Consider the following 19,903-nt stretch of genomic DNA (forward strand, 5'->3'; position numbering starts at 1 on the left):
CTCCAGAATGTACTTTACTGCTTTTGGTATGGTCTATATACCAGCCTTTAAATTGCACCACCACCTTTTTCATAAAAGCAAAAAAAAAAAAAAAAAAAAAAAAACGCAACACCCTCAAATGAACCAGTAAGGGAAAACTCAGTTTTAGTGTCTGTATCAGCAGTTCAATGCACTGCTATAACTCTGGGCAGGGGGGGCAGGATGTGGTGTGTCCTATACCTTGTATTATCTAAATGATTTTTCTGGTATTGGAAAGTCAGAGCAGAGTATGCTAATTTGTTTTAAACAGTTAAAAGAACACCAACATTTTCATATTAAAATATTATTATTAAAACTAAGACATTATACAAAACTACAAACACGTCTTGTACTTCAGAAGGCGGCATCAGTTTAAACTCAACCAAAGGGTCTTTTTACCATTTACAATAACACTCAAAGCCATGGAAGTTGTATACACGTTAGGATGACATCTATTAATAAATGATGTGGTTCTGAGGACAGAAGAAAAAAGTTTACCCTGTGTCCCTTTAATATCCATTTCAAATTGTCAAAAACTTCAGAAAGCTGGAAAATGTGAGACGTAACGGAGAGATCTTACCATGTAAGCAGGAGCTAGAAAATGTAGAACTAGCCTGGCTCTTAACCAGATTCCTTTTGCAATCTTGGACAAGTCAGAGCTACTTTGCCGCCACTGCTCCTCTTCATAACAGAGAAGCAGTATTCACATCTTTCTAGAAATGCTGTGAAATGTTGTTGGTTTCATTACATTTGTTAAAAAAAAAAATCTACAGGGAAACGCATCTCATTTTCAGGCCTGCTATGCCACTTTACTGATTCTCCCCCACTGCACCCACACACACACTTTTTCAAAGTAATGTAAGCAGCTGGAGGGAGGGAGAGGGGGCAGAGGGAAGGTTACAGGATGTATAAGACTGGGACGTCACTTATGTACCAATTCATACATTTCACAGAAAACTGAATACTTTCTTCTGTGACTGCTATAGCATACATCAGATTGACAGAGAAAAAGTAAGGAAAAGGCCATGAAAGAAGATCCTTACAGTAAACAGTAAGATGACTCTGATTATCTAAATGAAATTATTTTTCAAGAAAAACAATTTTTGATCCTAATAATGTCACCTCCTCCTCCCCTCCTTTTTAAATATACAGTCAGGTCAGGTACAAATGCTGTTATCCAACACATACGAATAGCTCATTGAAAATGGTGGTAGTTCAGGACATACACCACTATCAAAGCCAAAATCTTACCTCAGTTTGAACACGTACTTTTTCAACTCTTGCTGTCACTCAAAAAACAAAATATCAACTGTAAAAATTAAGTGGCTTCGCTTTAAGGACTTAACTGAGCTTTTGTCACTTTACCTCTTTCCTCACATGAAGAACATGGGTATCCTGCAGTGGTGAACAAGCAGCACAACAAAAGAATGCTGACGATTAACACCTGAATATAGTAGTATGGAAATAATAAGTAGTAAGTGGCAATGCACAGAATAATACTGCTGTGTTCCTAACCACCTGGGCTTTTTTTTAGTTGACAGTTACATTTCTAGTAAAGAAGGAAGAGATTTCTAAGGGCTTCAACTGACATCACTTCATGTCTGACTTCAACTGACATGATTTAATTTCAGTCCCTGCTACATACCTTCTGTACAATCTAGGTCCTCCGCTAGTATATTTGCATATCTGTATCCAAACCTTTTCTCCCACTTTTTGTTTTTATCCCAATTAGGTTCTCTGACACATGGACTCATTCAAATTAAGGGCACATACATACAGTGGAGGGTTCTAAAACTGCCTTGATCCAATGGAAATAAGATGACATGTGAAAAATACATTACACACATTTATTGGCACCTATCCAATTTTCATAGCTTTTTCAGTTTTTCACTCCACAAGCTAAGTCACGGCTTCAGTTTGTACATAAACTGAACTCACATACACAGCCAATGAATCTATGACTAGCAACAAAACTGTCTCAAAATAAAAATCTAATCATTATAAAGGTTCCTTTTTATATTGGTTCCCACAAAAGCATTTGCATCTACAACAGTCATGCTAATGCACTGTCAAATTTCCTCACATAAACTTGCAATCCTCTAAAAATAATATAATTTGACAACAAATTCTTGAAAAACACTTAACAAAATGTGCTAGAGAACACTACATGGAAGCCAGTCAGTGACAAAGTACTAAAGAAAAGACTCCGGGATAAACTTCTTCATGCATTATCTGTACCAGTATGTGTCTTTATATCACTACCAAAACCCATTTCTGTGCAAGATTAGAGTTATATTGAATGAATAAAATGACTAAACACTGTTCTATTTGTTCTTATTTCATGAACATTATTTTATTCAATAGTATATGTATTAGCCAATAAAACATACTGGCAAAAGGAGTTACTTCTCGGTATGGAAGGGAAATACAACACACGAAGATAACTTTGTTCAAAATATTTACAAATCACTGGTATATTACTTAGAATAATCTTACAGATGAAGAAACTAACTTGAAAAAGCCATCAGATCTAGACAACTGACTCTCAGTCCCAAAGGATCCATGAAAAACTACAAGAGGATCATCAACGTAAGTATTAAGCCAAAAGGACAAATTATGGCCTTATCTATAGAGCAGTGGGAACCAGAATAACTAGTTATGTTGTAACCCCACTCTTCTTTATTATAATGTTACCTTAGAATAGCATTGTTCTGTTTTAATTGTGAAAAGGCAAGGAGAACCCAAACAACAACCTAAACCACTCCAGTTCTGAACGATTCAATTTATTTCTCAGTTTTAAAGTGATTATCATTGTTCTGGCTTGTTCGGTTTCACACACATTATTTTGGGGGTTTCAAACATTTTGACTCAGTAGATTTGCTTTTTGTGCAGTATTTTCACCTTCTTGGTTTATATTTATGATGTTCTTCATTGAAGGCTATTTTTAATTTAAGACCTGAATCATCACTGACTGCAGATACAGTGAAGAAATTCTCTACCTGACATTCCTGAGACACACTAATCATAGAATTTGGAGAAGGAGAAGTCAATTGAAAAAAGACTGGCCTAGGGATTTAATTAAGGTTCGGACACTCAAGGCCCTTTCCAAAACATAGCAAGCAGCTATTTGGTACCAACATAGTACTGCACCTCATTATTATTCCCTAAAAAGGAAGACAAAACCAAACAAAACCTCTCTCAAAATGTCTGTTTCCGAAGGACAAAGGCAATTAACAGGGGGAGGGAAGAAAAAAAAAATCCAATGACAGTGGATTAGAGTGGCAAGGGAATTTAAAGATGCCATACGCATTAAGTTATATTTCCTAAATTAGGGCTTAAAGACAACAAGAACTGTAGATTCCTCAGTCCTGTTCAAAGTTAAATTTACCCCAGGTTGAAAACATCCTGGGAGAATAACAAAACTAGATTAATTTCCCTTCTCAACATACAGATTTGTAAAGGTAGAAACCCATATAAATTCTATCTTGGAAAAGGAAAATAAAATGCCACTAATATAAACATGGTAGTGTCTTAGTTGTAGCACACAGTCTACCCAAAAATAGGCATAGCTGTGATGCCTTCAGTCCTCATACATTCGGTGTTCTGTACATCTTAAAACATTCCTTTATTTCTACCTATCTTGAGCTATACAATCAAAAGTGATCCATAATAATTTTATACAGGCTTCTTAACATAATCCAAGAGATGCTTCTAAAGAATAATAAATAAATAAATTAAATATTCGTTATATATATATTACGGTTATGTTCATACATATCAGTCACCCAATATCTCAATGACTGTTAATGAAAATGAAAGCCTAATTAGCAAGATGAGGGGAATAACCCCAGCTTTCTGGCCCACCTCCAATATGAATAATTGCATCTACCTATGTAAAATCCCCGTTGTCATTTCAATTAGGTGAGATATTCCTCATATCCTGCTCTTAAATTTCTGGGTATTGTTTATAGTGCCATTGTAAGAGCTACTGCATTCTACCCTGGACACAGTTGCATTTTGGTAGTAGCAATGTGGTAAATCCTACATATTTTAGTTACTTTGTCCAAAAAGTCTAGTGTTTGCAAAAGGCTGTCTCCTAGGAAAACAAACAAACAAACAAACCAACCAAAAAACACACATACACGAAAAAAAACCACACCACGCTAATTCATTTTGCATAAATTACTGAAAGAAGTATAAAATCTGCGTAGAACACAGGTAACACCTTATCGGATATTGAGGTACAAAAATAAGTCAACTGGGCTTAAGCACCTCTTTGGCAATTCAGCAGCATAACAAGCAGCCACCTTATCACACTATCACACTATTTCTGAATGTCTCAGAAATTAAGCCAAAGCTAACACCTCTCCCTACTGACTGTGAAATCCTACCAGTATGTTAAAACACACTTCTAAAAACATATATATATATACACACACACATCAACTTTAACAAGGAAGAGAACGAAGTCAGTCCCCAATCAGCCCTTCCAGGGCCTCCAAAACAACAGTCACACCCGTTTCTACACCTTGCTTCCTGCTCAGCAGTATGCACACCCCAAATACCCATTCCCCAGAAGAGCCGCTGATTCCCCCTGATTGCTTTCAGTTTGTCTCACTCGTCACCAACCCCAAAATTCTCTAAAAAGCCTATATTTTTTGATTAGGGTTTATTTAAAATTGTTCATCTGACTAAAAAACATTTCCTATGTGAAAAAGGTTTTAAAACTTTGGAAGGTTTAATGTTGACTTAAAGAGGGACATCTGGGGTTTATTATTGCCTCACCATATCAGAAAGCTTTCTTCCTCTTCTCTTTTGGCTCTGAATTGCCACTGAAATGGTTATTAGTAAGTAAACTCCTGGATGCTGACATTAGGCATGCTAATATAGCCCACAGTCCTTTTACTGTGCACTCCTGCTTTAACTCTCCCTATCCCTTAAAAGATACAGTTTTAACAGACTATAAAATCCACTTAGAAAGGTACTTGCTGGTTTTAGTTATGAAAGCTAAGAGATATCTTTTATTTAGGAAAATATGCAAACAGATATCTGCATCAAAAATCCACATTAACGCTAACTGTACTTACTATTTCATGCAACATTTCAGTAACCACATCAGCAATTTATTGCTCCCCTATGGCAGTATGGAAACTTCCACAATAAAATACCGGCCAGGAGTGAAAAGAGCTGTAAAACCATAAAAAAAAAAAGTTTGCTTTTTTCTTGCCCTGGCCTCCTAGGACTGTAAATCTCAGGCTTTCTTTTTCCTAAATTGTCTTTTTTCAAGGATTACCAGTGTTATAAATACCTTTGCCTTCTACTGACTAGACACATTTTCTTCTGTAGACTCACTTCCTGTGGGAAGTGTTACATCAAAAATTACACACACACTATTAGAATTGCCATCACTGCTGCACTTCTGTTAATATATTAAAAAAAGCACTAAGAATAGAACAGCTTTCACTTTATCATTATCTTCTATAAAAGGAGTATCACTCTTGCATGGGAGATAGTAATATATGTATTAAAATCTATTCCAAAATACAGTAAAAAATAATTTCCATTAAGTAGATCTGCTGGGGAAAAAGCTGCACACACCAATGATTAAGCATAAGTGTGCATCTGTCCTTTAAATACACACAGCGGTAATAGCTTATATGTAGGAGTTCAAATCATGGCCAGTCTTGCTGCGTATACAAATCTGCATCAGGCAATGCTAAATTAAGAAGCACCTCCGATAAGTTTACAAAAGACAAAGAAAAAAATTGGTTGTAAACTCCTCTGCATTGCAAAGATTTCTTTTGTCTGTCAATCAACAGAAAAGTATTATTCCACCATCACAAAAGACAAACCTTTGGAGGCAGTATAGGTCTGTGTGTTGTGCAAATGTGCAGTTGCTAAGAAGCAAATATGCTTCTCTTCTAATCAAATAGCCCAGCTCAGCAATGCTGCTGGCTTGGGGCAAGAAGCAAATTCCACCAGCCACAAACTTAGAAACAGTCTTGAATTATTTGTTGCTGACCGCTGGCTGAACCCTGTCCTGATGAGCACCATCACCATTAGCCACTTCTCAGTGTATTCCATCAACCAATGGCAATAGCAGCATGCTACAGCTCAGGCTGCAAGGAATTGATCAAACAGGGTAATGAGACTATTTCTTCATGGAGGTTATTTTAAATGAATATAAATATTTTCTTTCTACATAATTTGCCACAAAAGGTCACTGAACTCCCTGCGATTCTAAAGAAAAATGCTGTGGTATCCCCTTTATATATTTGAGTTAGGATACAGCCAACAAACAATTCTGGGCATTTTTGATGATCGTGTAAATCTTAATGAGGTGGCATCCCAGACAATTGATTAGAGGCAACATTTTATCCTCACACTTAGTTACGAACAAAAAGAATATTTGATGCTATTTTAGAAAATCCCGATATACCTACACCCTTAAAGTCTTCCATGACAGAATATATTCTGTGAACCTAAAGACTTACACTTTTACTATTAACAATAGATCATGCATATTCAGCTATGCTTGCCATATTTGGATATTGTAGCCCTTTATCTATAGATTCTTTCAACTGAACTCACGTTAAAAATACCCACTTTGTATCAGAGTCAAGTTACTGATAAGGAGACCCACATTCGGACACCCTGTCTGTCGTCATCTACTTTAAAAGACTACCACAAGGAGACACCAAGAGATCCTTGAAATTTAATTCAAACCAACTGCTACAAAAAACTCACCGAGGCCCTCCTTGCCCCATGTAAGATTTTCAGTCCTATCATTTGTAGTACTGGACAATTTCTCCAGTGCTGGAAAAGAACTATAATATTGATTTAAACACCAGTTTAACAGTATTTTATTAACAAAGGTATTACACTAGAGTAGTACTAAGACTATGATAAATAAATAGTGCTTATTATTTTCTACGTTTAGGGATAATATAAAAATATTCCAACAGCCTAACTAAACACAACTGTTCATGTTTGAGAGTTCACAAGGTTATCTTGAACAACTTTAATAAAATACTTTCAACACAAAAGAAAATTTGTATTTACACCCAGGGATAAGTATAATTCATTCATCTGAGACACAGCACTTGAAAATGGTGGTTAAAATAAAAATTTTTAAAAATATATAAAGGATTTAAATTAGTTAGGCTTGTCCTGATTAATAGGACTTCACTTACGTAATAACAGAAAGGGCTTTGGTTTTTTGGTTGTTTTTTTTTTTTAATTCACCCAAAATATTCAAAGCAATTTTTTTTAAAGCAGAATAAAAATGTGTTATCTGAAACTCTGTTCTTCATATTTTGTTCGGATCCTCAGCCTCTCAGACTTTTTTTTCCCTAGATGAATGTTTCTGAACAGTAGAGGAAACAAAAATAAAACAAATAATTAAGAAATTAATAAGGTCAACAATAATTACAAAAAGAGTTTACACCAAGAGGATTCTCCTCCCACCTCCCATCCCCATTAAAATACTATTTACAGAGCATTCTTTTCTAACTCTTTATCAATACCATCATTATATCTTGTATGGCAGTGAAAAGCATCTAAGGCTTGAATAAAGTAACTCAAATGTGTTTGTTCTACTGAGCCTCCATTTCTAATTTTTTGTTTGTTTCTTTTTTAAAAAAAAGTTGACGCAAAAATAAAACTGCAGTTCTGTGAAAAAAAAGATAGCTCAGGTGGCTGGTTATTCCAAAACATAAAGCTTGTTACATCTGTTACACAGACCCTACAAATTCTTGTTGTTTATGCTTAATTTCTTTAAAAAGTGACAGTTCCCAAAAATAAAAAGGAGACAATTCTACATTACAGAAGACAAAAATAAAAAGGACATAATTCTACATTGAAGATCTGCAAAAATCTGTGAGAGGACACGATGCTAGTACTATTCAACAAGTACAAAAATCCTGGGAAACTGTATTTTAAACATGAGTGGAAGAAGCCAATTGATAGATAAAGCCTTATTTTTCCTCAAAGAGGTCCCATATTAAGTCCTAAATTCCATTTAAAAAAAAAACAAAAAACACACACAAAACTAAAACCCCCACACAATATAAGCGGTCCCTTACAACACCAATAAAAACCAGTATTCACTTGATGGGGAGTAGAAATCAGCCCCCACTAGCAAAAGACATCTCATCAACAGACTAACATTTGACAAAAATCAGTGGAAACAGCAAAGAAGCCAATGCAACTTCCAGTGCCAAGGAGCCAGATGGCACTGCTGGAGAAATTATATCTACAGACTGGCAGCTTGATCCCATGATTATTGCCCAAGGGAAGAGGAAGAGGAAAACAAGAGGTATTTCAGTGTGATGGAGTAAATCAATTATCACGAGCTCACTACGGCATTTTCACATTATTTTTATACCACATTCTAAATATCACTCAAATGAATGAGATAACTGGAAGATTCCAGCAATCTGAGACAGTAAAAAAAAAAAAAAAAGTATGCCATATATTAAAAAAGCAATATGTACTTAAATGCACCTCTATCAACTGCATCACATAGTCCATATTTCCAAATGAAATTTGCAGATATGTTGTGGTTAACAAGTAAAAACAAAGTTTTTATTTTGCACATTTTATTTTCAATCTAAAATTCCAAATGTTATCTATGCAGATTACAGGAAAAAAAAAACCACCTCTGCAACTCTCAATATTATGACTACATTCTTTTGTGTATCTTCAATTGTTAACATGCAGTTATTTTACACACACAATTACAGAATAACCATTTTGCTAAAATATTCCAAAAAGCTTTGATCAAAAAAGTCTGTGGTAGTTTCATCAGTTATTCTTCTGTTAAAATACAGTATTAAAGCTAGCTTCTGAAGAAGCTATTAGAGGGAGGGAAATTAGTCCACTCCTACTTTCATATAAGGAAAGCTGTTCTAGAAATCAAAAAGACAAACTTTTCCCCAACCACGTTCATATGCATACATATTCAAATTACTAAACACAAAATAGACAGAATTATAAGAATGTGTTAGACTCTCCACCTGAAAACAGGCAAGGCTAATTTTTTTTTAATTGGAAGTCAATGACAACACTTCCATTAACTTCTTTTCCAGACAACTGTAATAAGGCCCATTTCCTGTACCCATGCTTGCGAAAGAACAATTCATCTGTTACCACCAAAAACACTTGGACCACCTTCACTTCACTTGTCTCCATCCCATTTTTGTCTTACAGCATAGCCACATACACAGTCCAAATATCCTTCCACCTCCATTCACATTCTTTCGACACTAATCCTTTCCCCTTATCTCTTCAATGCAAAGTGATGATGTACAAGTGCAGATATGTGAAGCACTTAATAAACTAACTGCATCTTTGAATATGCACTGTGAGTATTTATACATCACCCATGTCCATATACCAAAACACAAAATTTAACTCCTGAGGAACAAGCAAAAAGATGTTTTGTACAAAGACTAGAATATCTCTGGAAAGTTATCATCAGGCTCTGATGTACTTTTTTCTAATAAAGAATGTGTGGTCAGGTAGACAGAGTAAATATTCAGAAGGAGGCCAGGAAAATCCTGTTTAGACCAGAAGAGGTTTTCCTCCATTTTGTTGTATAGGATCATCCATAATTCCTTGCCCAAAATGAGCTCAAAACTATTTCTGACTACCAGCAGTAGAAAAAACAAGGCTAAGATCCTTATAGGGTACTACCTTTCATTACTGGGATAGCTAGGGGTGAATAGGCTCTGACTAATACTAGTTAGAAACTGTAGTAATAATTTTAGTTTGGAGAAAAAATGGCATTCAGCATTTTTAGTCTGCTACTCTACTCTGACGTCCTACTCTTTTAAGTAATCCAAGTAAGCATCTATGAAGAATTACTGAGTGTCATGGTTTAACCCCAGCCAGCAACTAAGCACCACGCAGCCGCTCACTCACTCCCCCCCACCCAGTGAGGTGGGGGAGAGAATAAGAAAAAAAGTGAAACTTGTGGGTTGAGATAAGAACAGTTCAATAGAACAGAAAGGAAGAAACCAACAATACTAAAATGACAATAATAATAATAAAAGGATTAGAATATACAAAACAAGTGGTGCACAATGCAATTGCTCATCACTCGCTGACCAATGCCCAATTAGTTGCCGAGCAGTGATCCCCCGCTAGCCCCACTCCCCCCACTTTATATACTGGACATGACATCATATGGTATGGAATACCCCTTTGGCCAGTCTGGGTCAGCTGTCCTGGCTGTGTCCCCTCCCAACTTTTTGTACCTCTGCAGCCGCCTTGTTGGCTGGGCATGAGAAGCTGAAAAATCCTTGACTTTAGACTAAACACTACTTAGCAACAACTGAAAATATCAGCCTTATCAACATTCTTCACATACTGAACCCAAAACATAGCACTGTATCAGCTACAAGGGAGAAAATTAACTCTATCCCAGCCGAAACCAGGACACTGAGGAAACTATCAACCAAACTAATACTGTCTAGCGACAAATGTCCAAAGGAAGTATGGTTCCTGCTGCAAATTTTTAAACAGTGAACAATACTTCAACATCTTCTCAAGAAGGGCAAATAATGAATTTGCCCATATAGCAGATATCACAAAGATTTAATTTACAATTTTTTATTATTTTGCAAAACACTTTAATAAACCTTTTAATGACATAGTTTTTACTTTTCCATTCAAAAGTTTTTACTTTTCCACTCAAATTTAATCTCAAAATTCACAAATGTTAATCCACTGCAACCTCCCCTTTTATTTAAAAGGAAACAAACCCCAATCCACTAAATTAATGCCTGGATTGCATGACACCTGACAGAAAACAGGCCCTTTTTGTACTTGCTTAAGATCTACAGATAAGCTTTGCACCTCTACAGAAAGAACTAATCAGTTAAAACACAAAAACAGGAATACGGGAAAAATCTTTTTCTGTTGATCAGTGTTGATACTGATACTTCACCGATACTGATACACACTTCAGTGCATGCAATAAATTAGATATGGGCAAAAATTCCAAATCGCCAATTCAGAGAAAGAAAAGCCTACACCAAACTTAAAAAATTCTTACTTTTATTGCAAGGCTATTTTTTTTTTTTCAGTTGGTTCCTATATCCAGGCACTCTAAGGCCTCATCCTTGACATGGAAAACATGAAGTACCACACAAAGCATTGTTTTACATATTTCTGATCTAGCCTAAAACAAACCATTATGGTTTTGTAGACTTTGTTCTCCCCCAAGATGTTTGAGACTACTGCATAGTATATGCTGAAGGCAGACCCATTTTCCTGTCGTACATGGTAGATACCAGGAAGGAAGAGATGCCTCTTGCCTTGAATGCCAAGTAGCAACAATCTGTTTGACCCGCTCACCTCTGGAAAGGTACTAGAAGGGTACCCACCTCAAGGTGCCACTGAAGTAGCACGAAGCAGTGTCATCATCTACGATTCATGCATTTGTCTGTTTCTGGGACAGAAGGAGTAAGGAGCAGAATGGAAGCTGACTTGCCACTACTGCTTGGCAGGAAGAAAGAAGAATTACAGGGAAATCAGAAGGTAGAAATTCACTCAGCTGAGGAAAGCATTAATAAGGTCCTAAATCCACAACCGACAGCCTCCAAAACACACCTGAAAAGCTTATCACATATCAAAGAGGCTGAAGGAAAACCTTCCCTCTTCCTTTTTATTTCAGCTATTTGTAATGTGCAAGAACCAATCTAGAAAAACATTAGGCCAACAAGCAATACAAAGTAAACAGAAAAATCTATTGCACTTCAAGCTTTCTGGGTCTTTTTTTTACCATAACATTATTAGATATCTTGAATAAAATTGTGATCTAATATGAAAAAGAAATGGGTTAAGCAGGTCATTATTTGGTTTTTTTATTGTGGATATTGTCCTGCCTAGTGGTGGAGCATACATGGCTGTTTTGTTATTGCTCAGTCACTGAAGCAACGTAGATGAAATAAAACGAGCAACAAACCATGTCATCTCTCCCATGGGAGAAAGGTAAATGTTAAAAGAACACAGGGGTTTATTGTTTAATAGGAAGTTTTTCATCATGATAATTAGAAGTTCAAACGTTTTAGTCTCATCAATTTGTACACACTGTTAACCTACATGATGCCATTTTTAACTTTACTGTTGACTTTAATAGGGCCAAAATTTCACTTAAAACTTCTGCTTCCTATCAGAAATTAATCCCTTCTGTTCTATACAAATGGTTTAAATAAAAATTAGTTATATTAGCTTTGCATATTTCACATGCACTTTTTTATTCTTTAAAAACTTCTTGCTTCTCCAAGATAAGTCATTGCTGCTATACTCACTGCTACGGATCCTAAAAACAAACAAAGCAAGCATTTCAGTTGCTTGGTCTTTTCATACAGTTTCAACAGCAGTTACACATGGAAAGTTATAAAGAGGCTTCTCAGTCTTCAAATATATTCACGACAGAAGGGGGGGGGGGGGGGGAATATACTATCATCATGTCCTTAATGGACAAAAGAGTCAAATGTCAACAGACTGACAAAAAGTGTTTAGGGTATATATCCTGTACTAGCAAGTACAGTGCAACACTGGGGCAAGCTGCCTGAGGGAGACTGAAGTTGCACCATTAGAGTCTTTTAGGAAAGACAAGACAGGTGCCTGCCAAGAAACATCTCGGGCAGGCTAAGGGAGATACACTGACTTTACTGTTAAGGTCTCTCCTATCCAATAAGGAGTTGATCTTCTTTACAGCTTTTGACAATTTCAAAGTTAGCACCCTCGTCTCATTTGTTAAACAAACAGATTTGGAGCTGGGAATTTATGCACGCATGGTCCCACATGCACCAATACCCTCATAAACTGAATTTTAAAAAAACACTTCATATTTTAAGTTTATCTTTAGTATGTTTTAGTTTTCATTGTGTCCCATCAGCTTGTAAAAGATTGTATTCTGTGTGACATCTAAACTGTCCACAAGTATCACAGGCTAATTCCCTGGTGATGCATCCTTCCTCTGACAGCCTCAGCATACCACATCAGAAATTCTAGACTTCAGTTCTCCTGCTTAAGATTGAGTTGCTAACTACAATTTCTTAGAATTCTGAACGCAACGTTTCTATCAGCCATATTACCTTTTCAGACAGAAATGTCCCAGAAATGCAGAATCATAATACATTGCAATAAAAGATATTTCCTCTGCCACACAACATCTGTTCAGACACAGCAAGAGTCTGCTAAACCATTGATGAAAACACAGAATTACCTACATGTATCGAAATAATAAATTACATTATTTACCAGTAACAATTCTGACAGGAACTAGCATCCCCTCAAAATAAAGCTGGCATGCCAGTGTCCAGTCTTTACCCATTTCCCATGGCACTGACGCTATTGCCCTCCTGCCAGCTCCTAATAAGAGCATAAAGTAGAAGTCACCTTTTCTTGCCAAAGGTCAAGTATCCCAGTAAACCTAGATCTTACCTCCCCTCAATATGATCTTTTTCAATCAAGCTTGAATATTTCAAGAGATATAAGGAATAATAAAATACCTGTTTTTCTGCTTTCAGAGAGAACTACCTATGAGAAAAACAAGAAAAAGAAGTTTCTCACTTCTTTCAATGGCTGTCATATGCTTAGTTTGGAACTCTCTCCAGTACTGCGAAGCAAATAACTCATCTAGAACAACTCAGGTAAACTTCCAATGCTGTCATCCCCAAGACAACCAAACATCCTCTCCACGTACATGATTATGATACTAAAATACTGGTAAACCAATACAAGACTGGGGGGACAGGAAAGGCAAAAGGAGAGAGAAGAGGACAGAAAAATACTAGCTGCATTCTCCATTCTCCAACCTTTGTTAACTTAGTTGCTAATACTGCTTAACTGGCCCTGTGATGGAACAGTTTTTGCTTTAATATAGTGCCTCACAAATAAACTCAACAGGAATGTAGTTGAAGAAGTGGGAAAATACTTGTATATGCTTTGTACATAAAGATAAGGTCTTATGCTGAACTCTACCCATCTTCAGTGACAGTATTCAAATCTTTATGCCTAACAAGGGGGAAAGGGGGGGAAGAAGCTTAATCAGTACTTGTATTAAAATGACAAAAGAAGCAGCATGCAAAATTTAGTCACATAATTTTTTTATTCTCACTTGATCAATCAAAATGCAAAATGTGATGTTCATGCAAAGGAAACACTATAGATCATGTAAAATAGTTGACTCAAGCCCGCAAAGACTTGTATAGAACCTTTCCAGAGGAGCTGCATGAAAACAGAGTGCTAAAACCTGTTGTTTCATCCAAAAATTATACCAAGAAAAGCATGTTGCAGGGAGCAACAAATTCCGTTCATTTTCAAGACTGCACTCTGATGGCAGTTAAAGCACAACCCCTTCATTTATTCTGATTCCTCAAAACTCTCCAAATGTCCTATTTTGCTTGCTTAGGCCCTACCTTCCTCTACTTCAACTATGGGGAATTTTTAGTATGAGATTCTCACCATATTTAAGAATTTTCTGCTAAACAGCATATTCTACCCATAAGCTATAGCCAAATATGATAATTTGAAATGCACACAAGTCCCCAGACACATTTTTAGTACTTCTTTCATCCTTACATGCTCAAGGCAACATTTCTAGACCTTCCATAGAAATGATGACAATCTAAATTATTTTATCACAGCATCCACTGTGATCTTTTTAGATCCAATAATTAGCTAATCACATACTCCCTGCAGAGCTAAACAGACATTATCTTCTTCAGAAGTGGTCGGTCCACTCACAGTACTTGCGAAGTCAGAAAGTTTGTTCCTTCAATACTAATGGCATTTCCTACTATGGAATCAAGTTACCATACCATAAAACAAAAAAAATTTACTGTTGAAAAAATAATCCCTTGAGACCATAAAAGAAGACTACACTGTTAAATAGGAAAGTTTCAGCATGGCATTGAACCCATATTTCATACTATCCTATGAAACCTGAAAATTAAATGAAAAACAGTAACTTTTTCCCCCATTAATGTCTCAATCAAAAATAAGTTTGTTACCAACTTTAAAGGAATTCTTACTATTTCAAGTACTCTGCTTTGGTTTTTAACTGATCAAGATATAGATATTTTCCACTACACATATTCTTCAAAACACAGATGGAAGGGGTGTAAGAATTTACACGACATAACATTGTTATACAATGTACTATACAAAAACCTGTCATTTAAGTTGCAAGAAACCTAGTCATCAATAAGTGAAAAAATACCCTGCTCAAAAATCAATTATGTTGAGTCTTTTGTATAGAGAAGTAGTACACCTTTCAGGCAACTGGTATTAATGAGCAGACATGGCTATAGAATCTCCATCTGTTTTTCTGACAAAGCTGTGACTACTCCAGTCTCTCATTGAAATTCCATTAATCTGGTGCACCAAGGACCAATGCGAAAATCAAAACTCCATCTAACCCTTTATCAGCTCACAATAACCTACAAGTGAACTCTGCCTGTTAGCATACAGCAAGTTATGATTTTGCTATCAATCAGGCTGTTAGCCAATAAAAATAAAAAAAAAAAAATCAAGTTAAGAACAGAGTGCCTGGTAGTGCTGTTTTGTTTTGTCTGTCTTGTTTTCAGGTTTGTTATTTTATTTGGGGGTTTTGTTGTGTTTTATCCTTCTTCCAATTTCTGTAGGGTGTCTGGACATGTAAGCCTATGCATCATTCTCCTTCGTTGTGATTTAATTGCTGCCAGCAATCAAGTCAAAGCATCACTGAAGTGTGCTTGAATTTCATTAGATGATATAACTTATGCTACTTTCCTACAGTACCTAATAAACCATAAAGAAACCAAAACACATATGGCTTGAGGGAATAACTGGAAAATTAGGTGGCCATTTGGGAACTGAGTGAACTTTTGAACCAGAGGAACAGAGAAAAAGAAATATTAAAAGGAAAGACAGACTTAGAATGCACAGAGAGACGTGGGGGTTTGACCTTTTCAGTACCTAGAAAATTACATTAGCATTATGAAAAATACATATCATGTTTAGAGTTTATAATCCATCAAAGTTTAGATACTTTGTTAGTGCCTACCATAAGGTAAAAGTCAAAAGGACAACATAACAATCAGATTTGACAAAAGGCCTTTAGGTGACCTGTGCTAATTTAGTTATCCCATACTTACTGTTAAATGGATTATCTCTCTTGTAATTAATACACCATTAGACAAAGGTCACACAAAAACTCCAGGATTTTACAATGACTGTAATGTACACGTAATACAGTAATTCTTTATCTGTTACCAAGCGAGTGCCTTCACAAATTATATTTTGACATTAACAGTGCAAAGTTAAATAGTGACACTTTCAGAAGTCGTACAAACCTTGCAGTCTAACTCAAGTATATAAAGGTAAATGCCTGTTTTGGTTTGGGTTTTTTTAAGCAGAAAATATATATAAAAGGTTTTACATAAAAACATGAATGTATTGAAATACAAATAAAGAGCATGTCAATTTGGTTACCTACAGTTAGGCCCCTCTGTTACTGCTGAGAGCCTTGATCCTACACAAATGAGGTTTTACACCAGCACAGAGTCCTGCCAAACTAAACTGGTAACCATGTAAGATCAAACATCTACCTTACAGATCCAGCTTCTTGAGTAGGATTTAAATATTGAACATTAACAGATTGCTAAAAACCAAAAATACAGTATTAAGCTTCAACAAACACATTCATGCCTATGAGAACTGCAACAAATGGCACCCCTGAGGATCAATTCATCTCTTTAAGATTCTCCCAACATACCTTTACATGCATAGTCTAGGCAGCTAGACTTGAACAACAGACTATATATGTTAAAATCAAAATGGTCTTAGAATGACACACTGGACATTCAAAGAGAAAAACAGAAACACTCCTCCAATAAATGAAAGTATTTACAGATCAGTGAAAGACCAGTGAGGTAAAATCATCTTAAATATAACAGAATCACACCCACCGTATTTCTACCTAAACTGGAATGAATTAGCCAAGATATTGTTGGGCAGCTATTACACCTACTCTCATAACTATAACTTCCAAAATAGGCTAAAAATTAATCACCCATCTGTATAAACTCATACGGTATTTCATATGCTCGTGCATCAGCATTCTTCAGCCATTCGTTACTTAGGTTTACGAATGCTACCACTTTTTTTTATTAACTGTTTTTAAACAAATCTATAATCATATCTCCTATTAAATAGTCATACAATTTTGTCACATACCCTTTATGCAATCAGTACCATGTTATTAAGTTACAATTAGAAATGACATTAAGATTATGTTTCTTGGCAAAAATAAATACATGGAAAGTTGCATTCATCTGTAATTTGGAAAATTAGCTTGGGTTTTCTAAAAGTCATATTCAATTTGACTGATAATTACATTTCAACCAGAAAGCAAAAAGGCTTGGTTTTATTTTTCAATACAAGGTCACATTGCCAAAATACAACAAGCTCAGTATTAAAAAAAAACCAAACAAAAAAAAGTGTGATTATTATTGTTACACATTTTACAGAGTTCTGGGTATAAAAAAAATTGTGTTATTCTGAATCAGTGGTTAGAAGGTTTATCACTTATGCATGTACTTGACTTATCCCTGTTCTGCAATAGACATAATTTTATACCTCATAAAAGCAATTTATGTTTCCAAAGGGAATAATCTGGATAACATAAAATGTGGAGTGCTATGTTGCAGGAAGCATATTTTCATTCAGCAATTGTATTTTGAGATGGAGCTGCACAGTTTGATCATCATATCATGTCAGAAAACATCATTCACTAGTAAGTCTATCTAACTTCTAGTGCCACAAATTAATATACATCGTTAATTTATTTGTACATATACTTAATTTATTGCCATGTATTATCCTTAGAAGGTATTTATATTATGTATACAATAAACGAATCTCAAAAATATGGACACTATGCTAAAGCGAGCTTGTTAACTGTTGAAATATTCAATTGTTCATGTCTTCAGAACAGTCGCATTTAGCATTAAATTTAATGAATATAAAATAAAACAACATGGAAAACAGCTATGGAGCCTAGATTATTTTTTTTTAAAATGCAAACTCAAATTTAAAATTTATATAATGAAAACATTCTACAACAGACTGTTTTAATGGAAGGAAACATTGTAGGAATAATTAATTTAATATTTTATGAACCTATTCTGCATGGAGTTTGCAGAAAATATCAATCACATAAACTGTTTCATTATTTATTAGATAAATAATACAGTAAGCCATTAAGTAGCACAATAAAATTAAGCAAGAATCTGATAATGTTGAATTAACAAACAATTTGTTACTACAAATATTCACACTGTTTTAGCCACTGATCTATCTTTAAAAACAGATGCATCTACAGAAGATGCTTTGTTAGGAAAAACCAAGAGGTTAAAAAAAAAACCACCATGTAAATTTGAGACAGCTTCACTATGCTCTAGGACCACTAGAGAGAGCTCTTCAGTTCCTTTCAAGGTTCTTGTAAAGGTAAGAAAACTGTCCAGCTGTGATGCTTATCTGGTTCTCTGATTTCCAACACTAGCATTCGCATCACAAGGATCCGATTACACGAGTTTGTAGCAAACTGGCAAATCTAGTACATTCTAAGGTAAACAGTGTCACATACCGTCAGAGGGTGCTTCATCCTCTTTATCATATCTGTCAGATGCTATTGATTCATTATCGGGAGGCGAAGAAAAAGAGCCCTCAGACTCTCCCTCATCTTCCAATTCTGTAAAAGTTAAAAATACATTGGTAGTTAAAATAGCCTATCCTACAAACACAAACAGAATCCAAAGACAAATATTTTCATTAGTAAGGAGGATACCAATTCCTCTCTCAAACCAAAAAATCCCACTTCTCATGGACCCTCTTAACAGGCACCACTTGTACGTTCACGCGCAGCTGTGGGCTACCTTCTAGCCGGCCGCGGACATGTTGCTGGAGCGGTTCCCCTCAACGCTGTCACATAATGAACCCGCTCCCAGCACTGCACAGCTGACAGCTTCTCACACGGGGCGGGGGGGAGAAACACACACCACAGCAAAGAGGTGGGCAAGGGAAAGCACTGGCAGGAGGAGAAGCGGGCAGTGCCAAGCTCCCAAGTTCTGCCTGTCCGAGCGCAGGAAGGAGCTGCAGCAACTTCCCTCCAAGGAGCTGCCAAACTACTCTTGGCAGCAGTTTGTCGCCCTCTGCCCACTTTCACTTTTCTTCGCCATAATTAGGCGCTACTTTGCAAGTGTTGTATGTGTTGTATTCCTCCCATGAAACTAAAAATCGCTTTCTGACAGCAGCCGGTCTGAACCTGTGGCTTAATGCAGCGTTCTATTGATAAATTTCTTACACAGCTGAGAGCCCTACTACAATACGTACAAAATCTACATTATTAGCTAACCTATGCATTACACTGATCAGAGTGCATTAAGTGTGAAGGTCTGGGAAAGGTAAAGTGAAATCAATATTAGTCGAGGCTTTCATTTAATTAAATTTAAGTTGTCCCTCCCAAAACTCAGTATTTCTCAGGTTGTTTTTTATTAACAGCAACTAGAAAAAAAAGAGGTGAAAAAATGACAAACTACAATTGTTCCTTTAAAAAAAAGAATTTAAAAAATCGAGTCTTGGTGAAGGAGGAAAATCTAATCATTAAATATGGTAAAAATCACCAAACCAAAATCAAAGCTGATGCTCTGATAGATCAAATGACTCTCAATTTTCTTAAAAAGCATATAAAGCTAAATTGCTCAAGCATTGCCTTTTGCTATATTCATAAACAGAAAGCTTTCCAGAGACCTCCAGACATGCTTCTCTATTCATATGTTCCCTTTTGGAGACTGTATCAGATAACTAATTTCTCAGAATCCAAAAT

General features: G+C 35.9%; 1 protein-coding gene across 3 annotated transcripts in view; it reads right to left on the reverse strand.

Moving 5' to 3' along the window:
• Positions 1-19,903, reverse strand: part of SKAP2 (src kinase associated phosphoprotein 2) — a 120,677-nt gene that overhangs the window by 78,298 nt on the left and 22,476 nt on the right. For all 3 annotated transcript variants that reach the window (XM_075051158.1, XM_075051151.1, XM_075051142.1), the window contains one exon: positions 18,665-18,769. In XM_075051158.1, coding sequence (XP_074907259.1) covers positions 18,665-18,769 — 105 coding nt within the window. The remainder of the gene's footprint in view (positions 1-18,664; positions 18,770-19,903) is intronic.

The sequence above is a fragment of the Buteo buteo genome, chromosome 2 (genome assembly GCF_964188355.1).
Source record: "Buteo buteo chromosome 2, bButBut1.hap1.1, whole genome shotgun sequence".
NCBI lineage: Eukaryota > Metazoa > Chordata > Aves > Accipitriformes > Accipitridae > Buteo > Buteo buteo.